The following is a 24,959-nucleotide window of genomic DNA, read 5'->3' as shown; positions in this document are numbered from 1 at the left end:
CAACTGAATGGAATCATGTATGTTGTTACAGAGTTGGGTACACCGATAATACCTGAGTCTACAGTGCACTTTAACCTCTAGATCCGTTTAGGCAGGAGTTCTGTAATACATCTCGCTGATTATGTAGGAGAAGTTTCTTAAGCCTCAGACTATTGTGTCCTATTGTTACTTGATTATTTTATCTATGAATATTCATTATAAATTTAAACAAATTGCCTGATAAATGCTTTATGCTGAGCACGTAAAATTGTATGAGAAATAACAAGATCCCACAATATGTCACTGAAAGTAGCAACATTATTTTACTCTGAAATTGGCCTATTACTCTAAAGGAAGCCATCTCTATGAAATAAAACAATAAAAGCCTTACCAGATAAATTTATTGCTGTTTCCTAGAAAGCAAAAAATGGAAGCAGAGAAAGACAAATAAAAATATATCTTTAGCATATTCTAAATGTAAACTTCTAATTTTTCCTTAATTCAGAAAGAAGTACAATCAGTTGCTTGATGTATAAAATTAGGAAGCTAGATTAAGTGATTAAGAAGCATACTTTTACCATTCAATTTTTATTGTGAAAGGTTCCAGCCTTGCCAGAAACTGAGCAATATTGTCTCAGTTTTTAAAGGCAAGAAACCTGAAGAATTCATAAAATAGGTTGAGGTTATTTTTCATGTAGACTTATTAAACGATAAACATAACCACTCTAAAATTTTCTTCCCTGTAACTATTCTTATTTTTAATACCAGAAAATGGCTCAAATTGAAATTTTTTTTACCATATTAATTTAAAGAATCCTAACTCCCACTGAGCCCTGGTCCCAAATAAAATAATTCCATCAAGCGCACCTGGTTTCTTTTCTCGACGTATTTCTTGCTATCTGAAATGTATTGATACCATGTTGGGAAAAGATATGGTGAGACATAAGGTCAACCGGCAGCCAGAGAAAGTTAAGCCTTTATGACAAACTTTAAGAGCAATCTCTGCTCAGGCTTGGATACTGAACCCATGCCTGGTAAAGGCTGTTTCTCTGCAGGGATAACAACAACACGGACCATGGAGGTTGGCCATGTTTTTTTTTCAGCTCATTTTCAGCACACTCTCAATTCCCTCCTTTGTTGATTCTTACGGTTTTTGTGTAGAAGCTTACTTTTAAATTGGGTACCATATCATAATTCATCTGTGAGGCCCCTTTAACCTATGCACACACAAACACAAGCAATGTTTAAATAAAAAAAGTAACAGGCCAGATGTGATGGCTCACACCTATAATCCCAGCACTTTGGGAGGCTGAGGCAGAAGGATTGCTTGAGGCCAAAAGTTTGAGACCAGCCTGGGCAACAAAGTGAACCCTGTCTCTATAAAAAATTAAAAAAAAAAAAATTAACCTGGCATGGTGGTGCATGCCTGTAGTCCCAGGGTCCCAGCTGAGGCAGGAGGTTCACTTGAGCCCAGGAGTTTGAGGCTGCAGTGAGCCATAATTGCACCACTGCACTCCAGCCTGGGCTATGGAGCAAGACTCCATCTCAAACAAAATGAAGCAAACAAACAAGAAACAAAAAAGTAAAAGGAAGTAACAAAAAGCCAAATCACTAATTTCTCTATTTTTCTTTTTTTTTTTTAAGGAAAGCTGATACCTATTTCAATACCTACAGGATTTAAGGTTGTAGATTCATGAGGACCTTGGTTTTCCTTTCTGTGCTTTCTGCATGCTTTCTTTATCACCACTGAAAGAACAAAGACATTTTATCAAACTCAGGTCTCAGCCTTGTAGAATGCATGTGAGAACATACTTTCATACTAAGAGAAGTATAAGAAGGGAAAAGGAGAAATTCATTGAAACTTAAAAGTGGCCAAACACCACAGAAGGCAGCTGATTTTGAAACTTTCGTACCACTAAGTCAAGTGTTCTAGTGAAAGGACATATCTTAATTAGTCATCTAATTACCACGAGCTGGCCTAGCATGAAGATGGTTTTTGACTTATATGGCAAGCATCACTCCCTGTCCAGCAAAGATGTGGATGGCAAGACTATGGCAGGACACAGAAGCTGCAGAACAAGCAAGTCAACATCAACTTGCTATGGATGCCCAGAAATTGAAATACACACACAAATAACTCAAGTATACATACTCAGTAGGTGTATGCATTAACGTCAACGTGAGATAGAAGAATCTGTATGTCTCTGAGCACAATTAGAGTGTTTAAATATCCCAAATGTATTTTCAGCTAAACAACTGCTAATGGCAAGGCAAACTTTCTTCTTCAACTGAACCGAAGAAACAGAGAATTGTTCTGACAGAGAAGGGAAAATTGGATATTTCTAAGTTACCGAAAGTTGGTGTGACCCTGTAGTTGATGAATGACTTAAAGGGATTTTTCTAGACTAATTATGATTATACCTAATTTTGGCTTTTCTACTGACTCTACTGAGTCACCTTTGTATAACATGTGTTCCCACAGTATTTTAAGTTAATGAGGAGAAATAATTAAAAACAAGCCATTAGGCCAAGGAAGAGGAGGCAGAGAAGTACAAGTTTTTTAACCGTTCCCTGCAATGTGTTTCTTGGGAATGCCTTTGCTTCTTGTGTTCTCTTTTTGCATAGGGAGATCTCAGTGAATAGTGAATAATTACTTCTGATTTTTGGCCAACTCTACTGCTGCAGAGAACCCTTATTCATAGGAAGGATTAGAATACCACTCAATGCCCCAAAACCGTTGCTCAGAAACTAGCTGAGGGATAATTTCATTTGTTCTTATCTATCAGCTCTCAAGGCTGCATTCGGAGGCAAGAAGTTAACAATACATAAATCTACCAAACTGGTAGCTTTTTATAGGTAAGAATAAGGCAAATCTTTGTGAACTACTTCCCAAGTTATTTCAATCTGCAGTTTGAACAAAGCAAGAACTTACCATAAACAATTGGTGGAATTAGGAGAAGAAGAAGACATAACCACGGCAAATCAGATCTGGAATCTGAAGGTTGGAACATTGGACATTTATATGAAAATAAGCAATCTTTAAGATTAAACAAAGGACTCTCAAATAATCAAGAGTGATTGGTTTTTCTTCACATCTTTCCATGGGGATGAGGGAAAGGAGAATATAACCGTCGAAAAATAATTACCTTCCTCTTTGCACTTGGTGTTGCTGGTGAGTGTGCATTCCTCAATGATTCCATGTTTACACCTAGAAAACAAAATACAGGGGAAATTCAAAAGCCTGGAGGAATGATTCCTTGATCATTTTCAATGGCACGTTATAAATTAGGGGCTATTTTATTCGTCTTTGCATCTCTGGCAAACATATTCCCTCAAATATTTCTAGAGTAGTATCTAAAGCAGGCACAAGTTGATATAATTTGGATGGCTGGATGAAAAATATCATAAGGAATGACTCTGTTTTAAGATTTCAAGAGTTAAAGAAAGATAGGAAAATAGTGACACACAAGAGAGATGAAGTAGACACAAAAATAAACTTAAACCTGGTAATAAACTGAACACATAAATCCTACAGCTTAAACTAGCTCTTAAACTGCCAAGAGTAATTCCAAAAAATTCCCATAGCTGAGAAAATGGCCAGGTGATAGCCATGCCCATGATGCAGCTCAGGGAGGGTACTCAGCTGGCCCTTAGAGGCTGCTACTTTTAGCATATGGTGGTGATCAGGAGACTCAAGAGGTTCATATGTGATTTCTTTCAGACAGACAGACATTCACAGTCAGGTTGTCTGAGTTCACAGCCTCTGCCCGTTACCTGACTAGGTGAGCTTGGGAAGTCAGACTGTCATGAGCCTATTATCTCATCAATAACATGGAAGTAATATTATCTATTTCAAAAGGTTATGATGAGAAGAAAATTAAATCAAGATTATGAAATATTTGGAACTACTATTATTGTTATTATTTTACTAAGTCAGTTGCTTCCCAAGTGCCTACCTAGCCTGTCATCATAGGGGCATTCTCAGACACTTGGGGCCAGGGGAGAGCCTGGGACAACTGTACATAAAATTTTCCTAGCAAATAAAACATAAAGCATCATGCCCTTAATTCTTAAGCCTATTAGCTTCCCAAGATGAATTACAAGTCAGGTTCTCTAATTTTGGGTCAAAACCAACTTCTTTAACCTGAAAGACAAGGCCCTTCATGATTGAGCCCTGACCCCTTCTTAGTCTTTCCTACACTCCAGCCATGTACTCTGTTTTCCTGTGCTTCCTTTGTCTCTTTGCAGCTGCTGTTCCCCTGCCTATAATGTGCATTCCTTCCGTGTGCACCTGTTAATGCTCTTTCTTTTCTTTCTTCAAGACTCAAGCCATGAGACACATTTCACCTCCATCTCCTCAGGCAGAGCTGAAAAGTTTTCCTGCATAATTTGTAACACCTGGAACATAAGTCTCTTCTGATGCTATTCTCATGCTGCTGAAATACAACAGCCATTGCTTTTCTTGACTACAATAATAGTAGTTCCAAATATTTCATAATCTTCTGGACTGACAGCTTGATACCAGGCATGTGTCTGGCTCACATCTTTAGCTTAAGTGGCCAGCAAAGTGTCACCTACACAGGAAGTGTTCACTAATGTTTAAATGAGCAAACAGTCATCTAGTTGCTTGGTGGCAAAGCAAGACTAGAACCCTAATTCTTAACTCTCAGTCAGTGTTACTTCCCTAGGAAAATGATAACTCTCATGTTATAGCTAGTGGTTTAATCAGAAAAAGACTACAACTTACTTGGTGCAAGGGTCACAGTGTTCACATACAGCAGAGTTACAAAAAAAGTTTGGTTTACATCTGCACTTGGTATTCTGGGTCCGGGTGCAGTTTATTTCCACTTCTAAGCCTAGAAAATCAGTTTGGAAACTATTAGTTATAGTGGCTAATTAAAAGTGGACTATGAAAATGGTGGGCAGGAGCTGCATGCATTTTTGAGATCCACTGCTTATATCAACAGTCACAGCATGACACCAGTAATACAGTTGGTGTTTAAACACAGAACAGGAAACCCCAGGTTGAAATGGCCAGCAATCATTTAGCAGACAAACCAAGACAAACCTCGCCATTGCTTAGATGTCTCCCCTGTTCCTCTAGTCTCCAGCCTTAACACTCAATGGGTGACTTGGGGACTGGCAGCATCAGCATCACCTGGGAGCTTGTAAAAATGTAGAATGTTAGGCTCTACCCTAGATTTACTCAATCAAGCCAATACCAAGGCCCTCACTCAGAGACTCTGATGTAATTGCCTTGAGGTGGGACCTAAACATGAAACATTTTTAGTAGCTCCCAAAGCAATTCTAATGCACTGCCAGGGACGAGAAACACTGCTTTATAGGCTGAATAGGGAGGGGAAAAGCTTTATGTCCAGGGGTTTCTCCATGTCAAACAAAACTAGAAATACTTGTGTTATATTTTAATATGGGCCCTTAGAATACATTGGGATATCCATGAAAATTCAGGTCCCCAGCTGGAATTATCAGAACAACTAAATCTCCAAAGAAATGAGGAGCATTCCTACCCAACTGTTGGACTTCTGTGTCCTTGTATCTGCAGGCTTCTGAGCTTTTTCTGGTCGTGAACAAGCACTATTATACAAGCATAAGTCAAGGCCAGAAACAAAATAATTTCTGAGATTTTGATTTGAGCTGATGAACCCTGTTCCTAGGGTTCATATTTAGTCATTCTCCTATATCTGGAAGAATTGCCTAGACTTACTCATAAAGGTCTAGACCAGTAATTAGCTCGGTACCTGGTCCTGCGGTACCCTAGTTACCTGTCCTTCCCTTTCCTGTGTGTCAACACAGCACCACAGTAGGCCCCAATTTCAAATTGTCTTATAAATGGTTCTACATGGAATTCCAAGATTGATCTCTTTCAATTGCTTTTTAAGACTCTTACCATGTCCTTCATCACACAATCTACATCTTCTGCATTTGGAAGAAAAATGGCCTTTGTCTGTGTACTCCTTCCCTTCTTGGCAGGGCACGCAGTCTGGTTCATCCTCATTGACTGTGCAGTCCCTAGCTTTCCTTTCACCTGCCCAAGGGAAAGAGGAGCAAGTGTATGAACAGGACATAGGCAGGTAACAGGGTGGGAAGTATGCAGGGATGATAGACAATAAAACTCTTCTAAAACACAAGGGGAGCGGAGTAGGCTAATGATATATAAATACAATGGGGGAGAAGATTATTGTAAAAGTCATGTCAAGAGCCAGGAAGTCTCCCAAGACAAAAACTAAAAGAGTGACGGAAGCCCATAGAAATAGGATGATTAGCAACAGGAGCATACAAAACCAAGGAAGGTTAGAATGACAAAGTGCACTGCACGAAATGCCTTTGCCAACAACCAACTTCCTTGGAGAAAGGGGAGAGGTTGGTGGGTATATATTCAGAGTGGGGATAGCTGTTACTGGACACTGAGATTATCAAACTGACTCACATTGCTCTGACTTTTCATTTTACTTTCCAAAGTCCACAAACCCTGATAAGAAATAGTGTAATAAGGAAAAGAACATTTGAAGTTTTAAAGGCCTTGGTCAAATCTTGAAGAGCAATAAAATCTTTAACAGTGTTGTTTTCGCCAAGCCTAAATTTCATCCTGCATATGATGGAGATAGTAATATTTCTCTTGCATTGCTGTCAGAACTGCACTCGGCCTGCCTAGTGAGCATGACAGTTCTCTTTGTTCTCCCCTTTCTATTACTTTTTCATCAAAAGACAGGGTATGTACTGATGAGTTTTGACAAGCATTAACATATTTATACCAAAATTTATTATCTATCAGGCTTGCTATCTTAAAACAAACAATTTTAAATAATATACACATTTGCATTAATTTACTTTAAAAATAAAGTGAGTCACTGTATTGCTATTAGTAAGCATCATGTAATGTGTTCTCTTAAAAAATTCATTTATCTGATAGGTGTTTATTAAATGCCTATTGAGTGCTAGGAACTTTTTAGAAGTTTAATATTATGCAGGAAATAAGATAAAGCCTTCATCACCAAAGACTTCACCTTCTCAGGATGGAGGTAAACAATACACAAATAAATATATTGATATCAAGTGCTAAAAAATGCTAGAAAAAGAAAGCTAGATGAAGGTAAGGTAATAGAGAATGAAGAAGAAAGTGACAGAAAATACCAAGAGAAGTGTCTGAGAAAAACATTACTAGTGACTCTAATTGTTAATGGTATAACTAGTTTAAAAAAAATAAGCAGTTTAATCTGCTCTGCTCACCCATACAGCAAAATTAATTTCTGCTGTGTTTCCTAGGAACATGAATTCCTTAATAACTTCATATATTCTTTTTTATTCTTTTTGATAAAATAAAATATTTACTACATGAGCAAATTATGACATGTAAATATATATGCTATTTTAGTAAATAAAGACAATAGTCTGTCAATAGAAAAAAGACAAACTGGAGATTCCCAGAACAAAATTCAAAAATAGTGCATGGGGCTATATAACATTATAGCAATATTTAAAGAAAACACAGCCCAAGTCCAAGTATAATTTTATTTTTTGCTAATGGTATTATACTGGTCTCTGAATGAATTGGTCTCTTTAATAAATTATCTTGCAGAATGTGCCTAGCACAACATCCTTGGTATAATGGAGAGACAATAAACCACAAGTTCTTTGGTTCTGCCAAAGTATGAAAACAAAATTTATTAAAATAAGAAAATAAGTAGTTGTTTTATTGAAATCAGATTTTAAAATACTTTTTTAAGTATAATGGTACATACGCTTATTATAGAAATGTTGGATAAGACAGGAAAGTATAATAAGAACTTATGTATCAGGCCGGGCACAGTGGCTCATGCCTGTAATCCCAGCAGGTTGGGAGGCCAAGGCAGGCAGATCAAATGAGGTCAGGAGTTTGAGACCAGACTGACCAACATGGCAAAAACCCGTCTCTATTAAAAATACAAAAAATTAGCCTGGCGTCGTGGTGTGCTCCTGTAGTCCCAGTTACTTGGGAGGCTGAGGCTGCAGAATTGCTTGAACCCAGAAGGCAGAGGTTGTAGTGAGCCGAGATCATGCCACTGCACTTCAGCCTGGACTACAAAGTGAGACTCCATCTCAAACAAACAAACAAACAAAAGACTATATATCAACAACTTTGAGATACTGCCTGTTATTTTGTTGCATTCCTATGCATATACATACATACATACATGTATATGCATGAGCATACACATAACAGGTGTGTGTGTATATATATGTATAACGTGTATATATGAAATATGTAGGCAGTATACCACAGAATCCTTCTATTGAATATGATGATGTGGGGAAGACTTCTTTGATCATTTAATCAAAAATGTCAATTTACATAGGAAACAATTTAAAAATACTGTAAATATTTTATTTTAATTTATAAAACATAACTTTATAATCATTTGACAATTTTGTGATATAGAAGTTATTAGAATCCCAGTTTCTTTCTTACTTAAGTCACATCCATAACGCATCACTTATAATTTCCTGTTTGTCTGTTTTTCTCTTTCTTTCTTTGTTTCTTTTATTCTCCTCCCTCCCTCCCTCCCTCCCTCCCTGCCTTCCTTTTTGATGAAATGAAAACATAGACATACCAATAATCTGTATGAATGGCTTTAGAGATTTTTGTGATTTTTCTTACCACTTAACTTTTATTTTTCTCTCACAAAATTCATCAACAACATTTTAGCATCTCATCTTTACTAAATTCTCCAAAGCACTGAACCTAATTTTCATAGAGATAAAATCTGTCTTTTCTCTGTATTTGTATTTCATTAATTTATATAATATTCAATAAAATTACATATGAATATCACAACACCAATGAGCGTAAACAGATTTGGAAGCAACTTAAATATTGATAAGCCTAAAATTCAAAAAAAGGGAATTGAAGTGGGAAGAGTATTTAACATGGTTGGATGCCATCCAGGATATTTTATAGAGGAATCAGGGAGAATCAGTGAATCCAGCCAGATCAGTTGGAAATCACTTAAGAAGATTTATATAATTGAGGATTATGTTAGAAATGTATCAGAAAATATGACTTTGTTTGATACATACTATTTCAATCTTTAAATATTCCAAAATTTACCTAAGGAATCCCACATCATATTGATAATGAAATATCATGTGTACAATATTTTCCTTTATTTTTGATTACTTTCTCAAGGTATTTTCTTAAAATTTAATTGCTATCTTAGCGAGTCTAAACATTTTTAAATTTTTGACTCATATATTCAAATGTCTTTCTTAAAAGTTTATAACAATTTACTTCACTTCTTAAATGAAAATAGAACAAAGCAAAACCAAAAAAGCAATAGACAAAAATCCTTGACAGTTTGATGTGCAAAGCATATTTTGTTCATTTTAATTTGCATTTTAGGTTTTAAAATTATGAACAAAGATTTCGATTCATAGGGCAAATTGATTGTGCTTAGCAGGTCATAATAAAGCCAGGAAGCCATTTTTTATTTGTGTCGGAGAAGATTTAAGTGTAAATGGATTTAAGTAAAACGGGTTGGGTTACAAAGGAGATATTTCCATAAGGGTTATTAAAATCTGGACAGGAAGCATAGGGAGACTGGTAGAATCTTTTCACAAACAGGACCCATCATGTTTTGCAGCTTGAGTGCTGGAAGCCTGGGAGGCCAACCATGAAACATACTACAGTCCTTTTTTTGTTCTACTAATCTATCACATGAACCCATGTGCTATTTTCCTTTTTTCGACTCTACTCAAAGTTGAAGAAATGTTTGCACAATTGTATTTTGCTTAGCTTTTAATTTACCAGTGTTTGAAGGATTTCTCATCTGAAATTAGTTTGCCATTCAAAGTATTGATTTAAAAAAAAAAAGCTGTTGGTTTCTGCCTGTTGCTTTTCTTATTCATCTAGTTATTCAGCTGCAAAATGCAAATATATTTTGCAGGCTTCAGTGCCAGGACAGCTTTCTTAGAGACCTTCTGATTGAAGGGAAGTGCTGAGACATATCCCTTAAGAGTAGAAGTCTCTTGCTTTCAGAGTTCCACTATTGTTATGATAGATGCATCAGTTTTGACATGATAAGCTTTCATATTCACAAATGAGTCATTTTCTCTTAGGAAAAAAATGGAGCCAAATAGACCACTTGTAAATTAAATTTATCCATAACCACATCAAATAAGCATGCTAAATATAAATAAAACTCATCTTTGGAAAATAATTTCATAGTTGTTTTTCTCTCAGTTATGCTATATAATACAGGAGAACCAAAATCTGTAAAATTATTATAGCCATGACTATGTGCTATTCCTAACTGTGACTTTCACTGTAATCTCTGGATGTTTTGTGTAATATACCTGGAGGACAGGGGTTACGGCAGAATTGGCCCTCGTGATGCAGGCCTTCCAAGTTCTGAGTCTCAATTGTAGTAACGATCTTCCTCAATTCAAATCCCTTGGAGCTGATATCAGTCACTTGGGCATTAACACATTTGGACAATAATCTAACAACAGAGGTAAGAACCTGTAAAATAAAAGCATGAAGAGAATTTTATTGATTTCTGAAGTAAGCAACATGGTAAACAAGTTTTATTGATTTCTGAAGTAAGTAACATGGTAAACAAGTGTAACCTGCCCAAAATTGGTGGTATCTGCTGTGCACAGGCAAAGCCAATGTGAGGGCTCTGTTGTCTTTCAGATTTCTCTCCGAGAAGGCAGCAAGGTCACCTGTATAGCAGTTCAGACCTCAGGTTCTGAGGGCGAGAAAAGATTTGTCCAAAAACTCACAGTTAAGAGTGGCTAACAAGAGACTCAGAGCCAGGACTTCTGGCCCAAATCTGGGCTGTTTCATATTTATAGAATAGTTTCCTAAATATTTTACTCCACCTAGGCATGCAAACAACTCCATTTGTTTATAGACAATTATTGGCAAGAAGACTGCAAAGAACCTTCAAAACAAATGGATACTGGGGAAAGGGGAGGTGTTTGGCAGGAATTCGCTAAGAACCAGAAGTCAGCCGGAAGACCTCCAGTCTGGGAAAGCTGTAGCAAGACTCCTAAAGCCAGGGCTCTTGCTGGCAGGGAATGCAAAACTTGCCAGCCGCGCCCAGAAGCTTGGGAAGAAGCTGAGTTTGCATTTCCCTCCCTCCAGTTTTGGCACTGAATTTCTCAGAACAGCCGTGACCATGATTGTAACCTCTGGCAGGGGTGAGGAAATGGAATGCATAGACAAATAGTTAGAAGCTGGAAGTCATCCTATGCCAGAATCTGTGCATTCCCTTTGAACCTCTCAGAAACAGGGACACATGAGATTTGTTCTTTGTATCCCATGACAAGAAACTCAGAGAACAATTGGATATTCACCCATTGCCTGCAGCATCAGTGAGGAAGAATTACTTTTCATAGCCAACCAGGTTACAGAGTAGAAGAAATGATGCAAGAATTAGCAGACACAGAAGATAATGACTGACGCCCTGCCCCAGCACCATGCCAGTCTAAAACGATCTCCACACTTTCTCAGGAATGGTCAGCCCCGGATCTAGCATGGCAGTTACAAATACAGCAACAGCTCAGTGACTGAATTTAACTACTGGAAGAAATACAGACCCCCATTCAGGGCTTATTCCAGTGTCAGTGTGGCAAATGGATTTAAAAAGGAACCAAAAGAAGAAGAAGGAAAAAAAAACAAAAAATAAATAAATAAAAGTATATTACCTTCTTAATATACTTTTTTTTAAAACTGTTCTTACTGAAGTTCAAAGCAAACAGGAAAAGATTTTTAAAAAGCAGAAAAAAAAAAAGGCATTCAGCGGTGAGAAATGACAGCCCTCAGCATGGCAAGAATGAGTAGACAGATGCCTGGAACAGTCAGTGAGAATTCTCAATTTTGAGCACAGCATCAGACTGCAAACAGTTTGTTGTGACAGAGAGAGGCAAAAGCAAGCTTTATAGTCATCACCGTGAAGAGGGTTTTACTTTGGTGTTTTTTGTTTGTTTGTTTTTGTTTTGTTTTTGTGGGTTTGTTTTTTTTTGTTTTTGTTTTTTTTTTTTTTAGACAGAGTCTTGTTCTGTCACCCAGGCTGAAGTGCAGTGGCACAATCTAGATCTCGGGTCACTGCAACCTCTGCCTCCAGCATTCAAGTGATTCTCCTGCCTCAGCCTCCGGAGTAGGTGGGATTACAGGAATGCGCCATTATAATGGCTAATTTTTTGTATTTTTAGTATAGATGGCATTTCACCATGTTGGCTAGGCTGCTCTCAAACTGCTGACCTCAGAAGATCCTCCCGCCTCGGCTTCCCAAAGTGCTGGGATTACAGACATGAGCCATCACACCCGGCCAAGAGGATTTTACCTCTAGGCAAAGCCCCACGAGAGAATTTCTTCAATATGACCATTGTGCTCAGCTACTGCAGGAAAAAATGCCCTCTTGATGAGGGGGTATAACGGTGGTCCAGAAAATTCAACACTAGAAGGTTAGGGATTAAGAAAACGAAAAGCAAAAGAAAAGAGGGACATTTCAAGAAAAAAAAATTCAGCAGTATATTATCTTTTAATACACAGAAATTTTAATGGTGCTTATTTCTAGTTGCTAAGACTATTTTTTTTTTCATTTTGCTTAACTCATCTTTTCTTGATAACGCATATGTGTTTGTTGTATAATAAAAAGATTTAAAAGTTAGCAAGGTTGTGTTGAGCCTAAAGATCTATACTGATTTATCATAATCACCTGTGTTATTATTTTTTAGTAAAATGGAAAATAGGGGTAATAACGGTAGTAAATCTATAACAGCAACTTAGTATTCGAAAGGTGGAAAAAATTCTAAACCTTTGAATTATTAACATTTAATTCTTTATATAAATTTTGGGTTCTTTTGCTCTTCTAGCTTTCTTTGGTAGTCTTATAATTTTACTAAATCAAACATCATAAATATTAACCTTTGTTTAATCGGATATATTTTCTTAAACCAGCATAATCAAAGCCGTTTTATTTCTCTTTGGTCCACTAGGACTAAATATATCACCACTCATTATAGCAACATTGTTTGATGGTAAAGAAAATTCTCTTTTGTTTTTGAAGTAAAATTATTGGACACAAAAATATGTTACACTAAAGAGAACTTTTTAATTTTTGAAATCAAAAGCTCAGTTATACAAATCACCAGAAACTGGTAACTACAGTTTGCAGTAATTTTTGTCTCTGATGAAATCTTGGTTTATTTTTTCTTAGAGAATACTTACCATGGAAATGTACTTTATTAACCACACCCTGATAGATTCCCATGTCAAAAATGCAACAGGAGTTGCTGGTTGCCAATGAGACAATAAGATAAACAAAAAGTGCTTCATAAATTAGCATTTCATTGTGCTGTTACTGAACTAGGAATAAACAGATATATCTCTCAGAACACTGCCTATTTTTATACTTCTAGAGATGACATGGGCTAACTTTCTTGTGTGGCTTATAAACTGAAAAAAATCTAATAATGCAGTATTGTTTAGGCACCCATAGAGACTACTCTGGGGAGAAAGACACATATAAGTTCTAGGAGGTTTGTCATAAAATATTATGAATATTATTTTATATTTGAACTATTTTTGAAAGTGCACTTTATTATATAAGTATAATGGTTACCCTTCTATACAAGCTTAATAAAATAAAATGCTTAGCTTAAAAGTCACTTAGAAATGCATGTTAATAGATTTATCTGAAAGTTAGACATCTCAAATTGAAAACAGACATTTTAACCCCTGGCTTTGAATTTCAAATAGATTGATGAAAATAGATGGGTTATGGGGTTCTACAGGAAAGAGTGCTCCCCACCCCAATCCTCTCAGAATGCAGCAAAGAAGTAACAGAAGGCAGAGGGGTACTTGAGAGGACAATAGAAACAAAAAGTGAGAATTTTTTTTTTTTTTTTTTGAGATGGAGTCTCCCTCTGTTGCCAGGCTAGAGTGCAGGGCGTGATCTTAGCTCACTGCAACCTCCGCCTCCTGGGTTCAAGTGATTCTCCCGCCTCAGACTCCCGAGCAGCTGGGACTACAGATGCTCACCACCACACCCAGTTAATTTTTGTATTTTTAGTAGAGGCGGGGTTTCACCATGTTGGCCAGATGGTCTCGATCTCTTGACCTCGTGATCTGCCTGCCTCGGCATCCCAAAGTGCTGGAATTACAGGCATGAGCCACCATGCCCGGCCGAATTTTTTTTTCTAAAGGGGGGTGTTGACACCAGCAAAACATCCAGTTAGCTTCTAAAATTTTAAACAATTAAACTAAAAGTTGGTATCTCATTGTATTTACAATTTAGAGCAGAAAGGACTTTATAGATGACCTAGCCCAAACCCCTTTTCTGATAGAGATGGCAATGTCCCAACTGGTGAAGTGACTGGCCCGCAGTCATGCATCCAGCAAAGGAGATTCAGGACTGTCATGGGCTAAATCGTGTCCTCCCCCCACTCCCAAATTCATACATTGATACTGATACCCTAACTTCCTGAGCCTCCGAATGTGACAGTATCGGGAGATAGGGCCTTTACAGAGGTGATTAAGTTAAAATGGTGTTAATAGGGTGAGCCTTAATCCAATGTGACTGGTGACCTTTTAAGAAGAGGAAATTTGGTATATACAACTTCCAGAGCTCTTGTATTTGGAAGGCTGGAAGGGTCCAGACTTTGGAAGAGTGTCTTGGCTTTACTGTTTTTGTTTTGCTTTTTTTTCTATTTTTAGCTAAAGCTATATAAACCTTGTAGATTAAACAGTATACACTTCTAAATTTAAAAAAGAAGATGACGACGAGGAAATTTGGACACACATACAAACAGAGGAAGATAATGTGAAGACACATGGAAAAGAAGCCCATTTACAAGCCTGGAACAGATCCTGCCCTCGTGGTCCTCAGAAGGAACCAGTCCAGCTGGCACCTTGATATCAGGCTTCTAGCCTCCAAAACTGCCGACCCAGTCAGCAGTCTAAGAATTTAATATAAGGAATGAACTACAGTCTCTTGATTCTCTTGGATTCTTGATTCTCTTGGATTCTTGATTTGTGAGACATTAGTGGTACCTATAAACTTGGGATCCCTCACAGCTGAGCCCAAGAATTTTCCATCTTGGATGATCACTGAGCTAAATAGGCAAGAGATTTCCCATGGTCTTCGGAACTAGAATTAGCAGGTGCCAATATGAACTGGAGCTACTTCTTTCCAGACTTATTGGTCCTGCTAGGCTGGGTTGAAATCTTACCACCCTCTACTGCTGAGGACAAAAACGGAGCAAGAAATGAAGTTCCACTGACTAATTCTTCTTGTCTGCTTGTAGACTTTCAGGTACTTATCAACACTTGAGGAAAAAGAAATTCTAAAAGACGAATAGTTTATTATTGAATAGTTTAACATTTCCAATAAGATCTCTAATATATCTGTGTAAAAAACAGGGATATAGTGATGCCATCTTGTCCTACTACATTACCAAAAACCTGAAATATAAGCGAAATAAATTTTTCTACATGAAAGAGATAAGCAAAGATCCCATTTGTTTATATGTTTTTTTAACATGTGTACATAAAAATATACATGGTAGTCTTATCCCAGGGATGTCCTCTTTCTTTCTTAAAGCGAATCTCTGGAAAGTCCAGGACAGAGGTAGTTGAAGCAACAGTTGCAAGTTACTGATTAGATCCATGACTGGCCAAGCCATACATAAAACAAAACGAATGAGCCTAGGAAATTCCATCTGAAATTACATTTTGATTTTAGTGCTAGAGTTAGAAAAATAGTTCTCAAGACCCCGACAGACATCAGAATCCTGTAGTGATGCATTATTTATTAAGGCCCCCACACAGACCTAAGGAATCAGGATCTCTGAGAATGGGGAAGTACCCTTGGTGATTCTGATGCTCATCACAGTTGCAGGGCAACTAAGTTAGAGGAAGCAAAATCTGAGGTTAGCAGGTTACTACATTTACATGTGAGAATATGAGTTTTACAGACTAAAGGCATCTGTGTTCAGCACTTGCAAATCAGAATTTGACTTCTCATGAAGAAATAATGACCCTTCCAAAAATAAGCCTGTAAGAGAAAAGAAATGATCTTTGGTAGAGGAAATGGGTAATGTGAGGGCTATAGAGCCCTAAAATACAGCCCCAGAGTCCTTACAAGCCTAGAGGGGCCACCTGGGTCATACAAGAATAAAGCAACCTGGGATAAGAGACTACCGAGAGAGGAGGGGCAAAGGAGCAACCATTGCTGAGCCCCAGGGGAACAGGGGCCATGTGGTATGGGAGCCCAGATCTTCCATTTTTCAAGTGAAAGCAAAATCCCCCAACACTTAGACGGTGGTGACTAATACTAAAAATAAATAAATGCACGTGTGCATATACACATACACGCTTTATCTGCAGGCTAACAAGACTGCCTGTAGGCAGTATAGGTCCAGGGTTTTTTTGTATTGTTTTTTATTTGACAAATAAAAAATTGTATATATTTATGGTATGTAACATGATGTCTTGAATTGTGTACATATTTTGGAAGATAATTAGCTAAACTGAGCTAATTAACATTGGGCATTCCTTCACATACTTATTCATTTTCTTTTTTTGTGTGTGAGGAGAACACTTAAAATCTACTCTTAGTAATTTTCAAGTATACAATACATTGTTATTAGCTATAGACATCAAGTTGTACACTAGATCTCTTGAACTTATTCCTCCTAACTGAAATTTTGTATCTTTTTGTATCCTTTGACCAATATCTCCCTAACTCTCCCAACTTTGCCCCCTACCAGCCTCTGGTAACCACTATTCTACTCTTTACTTTTATGGATTTGAATCTTTTAGATTCCACATATAAGTGAGATCATGCAGTATTTGTCTTTCTGTGAGTATAGGCCCAATTTTTAAAATCAAGCCTAAATCCTTACAGACATTCATGTGAAAAACAACAACAACCAGTTAATTAGGACCAATGATCTCTTTGTGAGAATGGCTAAAAACCAAAGCTAAATCCTCAGCAGAAAACAAGAGCCTTCACCCTCATACTCTGACTTCCTCTCACTCTCTTCTTCAAGATCTCTGCCCTCACAAATAAAAAGTATTCACATTTCTCACATCTTATATTTTTATAGCCTCACAAAACACAGAGGTGAATAGAAACACAATGCTGCCTGACTTCATCGAAGGACAGGCTGTCATTAATGAATCCAATGTCAAATTGTCAAATTTACTCTAATTTTGCCTGTTTATCCCAGTCCATGCCTTAACACAACCTACAGTAAGCTTGCTCACTTTGCTGGGCTGAGTATATCTGCTGATTGAATTTGTAGTCAGATTTGTTAATTTACAAGGCTGGCCTTGCTCTAAAGATACAATTTTTTGTTTGTTTGTTTTCTTTTTAGATGGAGTCTTACTCTGTCGCCCAGCCTGGAGTGCAGTGGCATGATCTTGGCTCACTGCAACTTCCGCCTCACGGGTTCCAGCAATTCTCCTGCCCCAACCTCCCGAGTAGCTGAGATGACAGGCATGCTACCACACCCAGCTAACTTGTGTATTTTCAATAGAGTCTAGTTTTCACCATGTTGGCCAGGCTGGTCTCAAACTCCTAATCTCAATTGATCCATGATCCAACCACCTTGGCCTTCCAAAGTGCTGAGTGACAGGTGTGAGTCAACCGCCCAGCCTAAAGGTATAATCTTATACTAAATTCACTATCATTTCTACTTAGTGGGACTCAGGCAAGTTGTCCTATATAACTATGATTGCTATTTCTAAATGCCTAAAGATGGGGTGACTGGGCTGTACAACAGTTTATTTCAAATCAAGAAAGCAGTTCTGATCAAAGGGAAGAACCACCTCATTTCCTTCCGGGGAAGGTGAAGTTACCAATCTTACAAAAGTCAACTTCTCTCTGATTTGGGCTTTACTACTCACACTGTCGTTTCAAAGACAATAAAGGTAGGCAAGTGGACTGAAGATTTGTTCCTGCTTGAGACTGAATTGAAGATATTTAATTGGTGTTAGAAGTCTAACTATATAAAAAGCTAAAGACTTTTTTTAAAGCAAGGATTTTCCAGAAAATAAAGAGGATTTATTAGTTAAATGCTATTTTTCCACTTTTATGAATACATATATAGCAAAAAGAAAACTATACACTAAGGTTCTTACAGTGTTGTACCTTATAAGGAAGTACAAGGTACAACATATAATATTATGTTGCTTTTTATCAAGTTTTAAATTGTCTTATTTTATGATTTTTCATCATAAGTACTACAATTTTCATATGTAAGTTCTATGAGTAATTTTTGGGTAACAAGAAAAAGTCATATATATATATACACACACACATATATATACACACACACATATACACACACATACATATATATACACACACACACATATATATATATCAGTACATTCAAGAAATGCTTTTTTCTAATAGTAAATTATAAAAATAAGTAATAAATAAATTAAAAAGTAATAAAAATTATAGTAATCCCAGCTCATTTAATAAATGCTTTCTCTATAATGTATCCAATAAAAAACACAAGATAAAAATTATGCAGAAATAGAAAAAGGTTTGTGTAACATTCAAAGGAACAAAAAGCAGACTATATATAGCTCAAATTAAACATGCAATTATGTATATGTGTAGACAAGGCTAGGAATTTATAAGTCAAATCAAAATTCTTTACATTAGTTGGGTGAGATAAAGTATAAATGTAGTTTTTAAATATTTGCTTTTTGTTTTACATTGTCTGGTCATTTTTTCTACATTTACCTATTTAAAAAGAAGAAACGGATGGGTTCACTGTCCTTAATTTGGTTTCAAGTTGCTTTTTGTCAATTTCAAGTTTTAAGTGGTGTTATTTCATTTTTCACCATAAGTCATTAGTCTTTAGTCCCTATTACAAAACATGTGCTCACCAAGGGACTTTTGGGGCCTAAGATAATTCGCCAAAAGCAATTAACTTCCTAGGGGCTTTCAAGTGGGGGGATTTCCTTACTTAGGTTTCAGACCATCTCTTAACAAACAGTTATTCTCTCAAACTGGCGGTTTACTCTGGTAATTTGGCACCCCTAAAGCATTCTAGTAGCCTTCAAAGAGGTTCCTTTGAAACATTGTCACTTCTTCTATGTGTTAATTTGAGAGTATTCAGAAGGAAATTACTTGTCCAGTGTCTCAAAGACCTTACTCAGAGACAACGTCTAAATTCCAGATCTTCTTTGCCTCTAATTATTTTATCTTTTCCCCTCTCTAAAGTCAGTGCAAGAAATTTTTTTTCTCTCTAAATTAAAGTCTAATTTGCCACTAAGGGTGGTAACTGTATTTCAGGCACGAACATTAGAGGATTTTTCATTAGCCTAACTGTAGCTGGTAGTGGGGGTGATGCCATTTATCAATTTAATTTTTGCTTGCAAACCTTGCCATCATTTATAAATTTGGGTTTTTCCATCCTGGTTGCTAATGTCTTAATTCACATTTATTATTTTATTGTATTTATAAGACTTCTCAAGTCCTTTGCGATGTAAGTACAGCCCATTAAAAATGAAAATAAATAGCCCAATTTATGTTCATCAGGTTGGCTTAAGAAAAATTATTAAATTACAAATTAAACTACAAAAATGATTAAATAGTCCGTTTTATGTTCATTGGGTTGGTTTAAGAAAAATGATTAAATTACAAATTAAATAACTTTCTTTATTTTCCCCACAAAACTATTCTGTATGACTACTTGTAAATATACAGCTTTATTTTCCAAAGGCCCTCTCCCTTCCTTTGACCATAAGATAACCATTCTAAAAAATGTAAAGGAGATAAAACTGGCTGTCCAGTGATTGCCTGGCCAATGTCCTAAATAATGCAAGACAAAACCTGTTGGGGCCCAATTAAATAAAAATCCATGGACTCTCAGAGGCTTCGGAATTCAAATGAGCCTCATGGATCCACATCCCTTCGATTAGGCATCTGCAAGCTGGCATTTCTGAGTGAGGGACTTTCCAAAACAGGCTGCTCAAGTTTCTTGGCCAATAACAGGGTCATGCACAATTAAAAAAAAAAAAAAAAAAGCAAACACAGCTATTTCTCAAACAAATTTGTAAAGTAAGTTTGACTCTTTTTCTGTCTCCTTTAGATATTTGCCAATATTTTGGGATTTCGAACTTTGTTATTGTTAAGTGTCGAAGTGAAAACACTGAGAAATAGGAAAGAGAAAACTAATACCAGGAAGGTTGAGAGAAGGAAAGAGAAAGAGAAGCAAAAGGGGTTAAGGATGGGGATATTTGTTGACTGTAGTTATCATCAGAGTCAGAGGACTAGGGAAAGAGGGGAAAAGCAGAAAACAGCTCCCCACCCATCTACGTCCAGCCCATTAATAGAATTTAAAATTTGCTTCTGTATTCCAAGTAATTAGCATTTTGCATCCATTTTATTTATTGCTACTACTAAGAAAGCACTAACTGTGAAGGCATAAAAGCAAACATTTTCTGGAGACACATGAGGTGACACAAGAGTGTCGAAACTTCTTTAAGGATAAAGGCCTGATGTTAGGCATGTCCTGAGTGCAAAACCAATTTCTGTGTAACTAAATTTAAAAGAGTTCTATTAAAGGGGATAAATGGAAGATATACCGCAAAACGTAAAAAATGATTACTTAGGTGATAGGGTTATGTCTGATTTTTGTATTTGACTCATCTGCATTTATAAATTTTATTTAATAAGCCTTAATTTCCTAGGCCATATATCATATACAAATATTATAAATTACACCTAACTTATAGGTATTATAATATGTATATATACATAAATGTATGTGTATTTATATATGCGTGTGTGTGTGTGTGTCTGTATTCTTTCAGAAAAGCAGTTTTCTTCGGGCTTTAAACACACGCAGCCTCTGGTAAAGGTGCTATTGGTACAATAGTTCAATAAGCATAGCTCCAAGCTTTGGCAATTTTCTTACACTTTGCTAATACTGCTGTCCATGAACTAAGAGATTTTCAAAGCAGCCAACATTGCATTAGTGCAATGGTTAATAACAAGGGAGAGAAGAGTGTGGTCTGAGATTGTATAAATGGTTTCTCAATCTTGAATCATAAATTTTCTCCAAGGAAGTTTCTAAAGAAGCCCAAATAGTGCACATTATTTCTGAAAGGCACAGGAGGATTTTTTTTTTTTTTTCTAATCATAAAATGGACCCAGACATCTCAGCCTTTTGGTGTAATCTGGATATCAGTAATCTGGATATCAGATGCAATCAGGGAACAGCCTGAGTTTTGGAGTTAGATCTGAGTTCAATCCCATATCTGCCATTTACTAGCTGTGTGATCTTGGTTGAATTACTGAAGCTCTCTGAACCTCATTTCGCCTTCTGTAAAGTGGGGATGTGGTCATCTTCCCTACTACATGGCTCTCCTGAGAATCCACGGAGAGCACATTTGTAAACATTTCTCTTGCTATGCTTGGCACTTTGTTGGGGCCAAAAAAAAAAAAAAAAAAAAAAAAAAAATCCATGGACTCTCAGAGGCTCCGGTACTCCAATGAGCCTCCTGGATCCACGTCTCTTCGTTCAGCCATCGCAAGCTGGCATTTCTGAGCGAGGGACTTTTCAAAACAGGCTACTCAAGTTTCTTGGCCAATAATAGGCGCCAGGTTCTGTGTGGTGGGAACGGGTACCACCCCAGCAGGAGACCAAGCAGAAACTACCATGGGAGTGCAAGCTAAGAAAGGGCAAAAGAAGAAAGAGAAGGGCAGAAAAACAAAACAAAATGAAACCACTCAGGCAGCGACTTACAGTGTTAAGGAGAGAATTCCCGGAAGGGAGACGACAGTTTCTTTTTCTGTATGACAATAAAAAAAGGTAAACAAGCCTCCAGAAGCTCATTCAGCCCCCATATAACTTTTTCGAGAAAGAAACGGTGCCGTTCTTCCGAGCCCTCCGGTTTAACCACTGCTTCGGGGCTGACTTATTTCCTACGTCTGAGAACTGCCAGAAAATGAGCAATATCTGTTCTGAAGGCTACAGGCTCTCTCCCCGCCCCCGCGGGGCGGCGCGCGCTCACCCACCAGCGCCGCAGAGGACCTTTGGCTTGGCTTGTCAGGGCTTGTCCAGGAGTTCCGCTCCTCTCTCCAACCGGGGTCCTCCTTCAGGGACCCTAAAGCTTCCCAAACTTCCGCTTCAATTCCTGTCCGCCCCCCACACCCACCTCTACGTGGAGCACAGTGGTCTCCGAGGAGTGCCGGAACTGCCCCGCCTGCCCCGCGGGGTCAGCACTTTGCATCAAGTCCCTAGAAAAGCGAGTCCTCCAGCGTTCTGAGCACCCGGGCCCGAGAAAAGATCCCAACAGCCCCCGGGAGCCAGTCTCCAACGCCTCCCGCAGCAGCCCGCCGCTCCCAGGTGCCCTCGTGCGCCGCTGCCGCAGCAGTCCCGCACGCGTCCCGCGCCCACCCCACTTTGCCTATCCCCGGGACTAAGACCGAGTAAGCCTCCACCCGGGCAGGAGAGGGCTCACCAGAGGTAGGAGGGTCCAGGTGCCCAGCATGGTTGTTGAGCAATCCTCCGAAGTGAAAGAGCCTCCCCAATTCCGCGCTGAGCGGGTCCACCAACCGCGGGAGAAGCGGCAGCTCCGCCTGGGCAGCCAGGGCTGGCCTCAGGGTGTGTTCCGTGCCAGTGCCCGCCCCTGGCGCTCCAGCCAAGTCACTCGTAAACCGCTTCCCTCACTCCCCAGAAGCGTCTTTGAACACCTGTGTGTCACTCTTGCGCGAGATCAGAGACGAGCTCACGAAAAGCCCCCGTGGTCAGGAGGATGGGAAGGAAGCCTCGCTGGGGAACGCCCGGGTTGGGGAGGGCTCCATTGATTCAGCAACTTGGCCTGCGCGCGGATGGGGAGGGGGAGAAGTCAGGGTGAGGAAGGAGTCAGGGTTTGTTGCACAAATGGGCATTCCCCGTCCCGGGGCGTTCCTGCAGTGGCTGGCAAGCTCACTTCAGGTGAGGACCTCGAGAGCCTGCCTGCTGACCCTTCTAAAGACTTCCGCTGCAGTTCAACCTGGGAAGTTGAGGACGTCTTGAAGGAGAAAGCAGCTCAGAGTGCACAGGTCCTGCCTGGGTGCACAACCTTGGCTAATAGCTGGAGTCAGTCAGAGGAAGACTTGCGGGGCATTTGACTGAGCTGTCTATGTTGTGGCTGCAACAGAGGCTCACAGACGTTCCTGCAATGGACAGGTCGCCATATGAAAAAGTACAGATATTGCGCCATAGGGCTCTGAAAAGGGAGGGCCCCTTTTTATTTCTCAAGAGGAAAACAAAGCTAACAACTTAAGGCAGATTGCACAGCCCCAGCTATATTAAACATTCAGAATTACTTCCTGTCCTTCGTTACTCATTATTTCCTGGCCAGTTTTCTTTAAAGAAAAAAAAAAAAAACAACTTCTAATTCTTTCATGCTCTGGTGAACACTGTTCAAAGTTACTATTCTTTTGGAATAGTAGATAGCTCTTAGGTAGTTTTGCATGAATTTTACAGAAGGTATGTTTGGATAATACCATCATTACTGAACCTGAATTTGGACACACTGAAGGTTTCAGTATTCCTTTGGCATCATCCACCAAGCTGTGCACCTCACTCTGCCGCCTCTCTCCCTTCCCAGTTAGATTCAACCCATTAGTAACACATTAATAACCCTTTGCTTGGCTCACTGTTCATCCTTCAGGCTTCCTCTTAGTTGACATTTTCTTCTGGAGCCTGTTCGGGCCCTCAAATCTAGGTTAGGTTACCCTTCTGAGTGCTTTCCATCATCCTGTGTTTTGCATCTGTCACTGCACTTACCAGCAGTCTTGTAGGTGTTGACTAGTTTGTCTCTGTTCCACCCTTCAGTAGACTGTTAGTGCCATGAGGAAGACCCTGGGTGTGCCAGCCTTGTGCACACACTCTGAGCATCTAATAGACACAGAAACAAGTGGGACAGGGAGGATGGTATATGGGCATTCTCTGTATTATCTTTGCAACTTTTCTGAAATCCCAAAACTATTCCAAAATAAAAAGTTCATTTAAATAAAAAATGTAAAAAGAAGGAAGGAAAAGAGGTGGGAAGGAAGAAAAGGAGAGGTAAGGGAAGAAGGAATGGAAGGAGGGAAGAGAGAAAAAAGGGGAAAGGACAACTGACAAAATCAGTATCTCTTGAATGTGAATTATAAGCCAGAAACTCGCATATGTGGATCTTCCTTACTTAATACTTATCATTATAGCCCAGTGAGGTGAGTGATTATTAAACTTACTTTACAAATTAAAAAAAAGTAGCCAAAAAAAGCTTCAGCAACATTGGCAACGTTGGTTAGTTAATAAACAGCAGAGTCAGGAATTAAACTTGGTTATTCTTGCTTCCAAGGTCCTGCTCTTTCTATGCCATACCCCCTTCCCCTACCTCCTACCCTTGTACATCTAATTATCCTCAAGTTCAAGGAGATAGGAATAGGTGCTGTGTGGGGAGAAATATGTTTCATGGTCAAATAATCTTAGAAAATTCTGGGTTAATTTAATTTGAAAACTTTCTTAATCCAAAACTTCTCAGGGCCTTTAACATGCTAATATTAAAGGGTGGGGTAATTATGTATACTGTTCCCCAAACTTCTTTGTCTATGGAACTCTTTGAAGAATCTATTGAATGAACACCTAATAAATGCTGGTGTTTCTAGGGAAAACAGTTTGGGCATCTCTAAAGGTTATTTTTATTTTGCCAGCATACTCCTGAGAGTCCTTCAAGGGCAAAGTAATAAAATCTTAATAATAGAATTTCAGGCACTCTACCAGATGTTGGAGATTTTGGACAATCATCCTTTTTCAAACCATACCATATAAGTATGGTTTTTTTTTTTTTAAGTCTTCAACTAATTGGATAAGGACTGTTGACATTATAGAAGGCAAATGTTTTACTCAGAGTTTAAAGATGTAAATGTTAATCCCATCCAAAACACAGCTTTACAGAAACATCTAAGAAAGTG

General features: G+C 38.3%; 1 protein-coding gene across 5 annotated transcripts in view; it reads right to left on the bottom strand.

The window, feature by feature from the left end:
• The window catches only part of FAS (Fas cell surface death receptor), a 32,751-nt gene extending 9,438 nt beyond the window's left edge, over positions 1-23,313 (bottom strand). Inside the window, exons 1-8 of one of the 5 annotated variants that reach the window (XM_050805276.1) lie at positions 22,475-23,313; positions 10,330-10,495; positions 5,888-6,025; positions 4,727-4,835; positions 3,126-3,187; positions 2,912-2,974; positions 1,652-1,725; positions 371-392 (exon numbers count right to left, since the gene is read on the bottom strand). In XM_050805276.1, coding sequence (XP_050661233.1) covers positions 371-392; positions 1,652-1,725; positions 2,912-2,974; positions 3,126-3,187; positions 4,727-4,835; positions 5,888-6,025; positions 10,330-10,495; positions 22,475-22,504 — 664 coding nt within the window. In that variant the 5' untranslated portion in view covers positions 22,505-23,313. The other 4 variants (XM_050805275.1, XM_050805274.1, XM_050805278.1 and 1 more) reach the window with 4 other exon arrangements.
• Between the last annotated feature and the right edge of the window lie 1,646 nt (positions 23,314-24,959).

The sequence above is a fragment of the Macaca thibetana genome, chromosome 9 (assembly GCF_024542745.1).
Source record: "Macaca thibetana thibetana isolate TM-01 chromosome 9, ASM2454274v1, whole genome shotgun sequence".
NCBI lineage: Eukaryota > Metazoa > Chordata > Mammalia > Primates > Cercopithecidae > Macaca > Macaca thibetana.
Note: the sequence above shows the minus strand (reverse complement) of the source record. Positions and strands in the feature narration are given on the sequence as shown.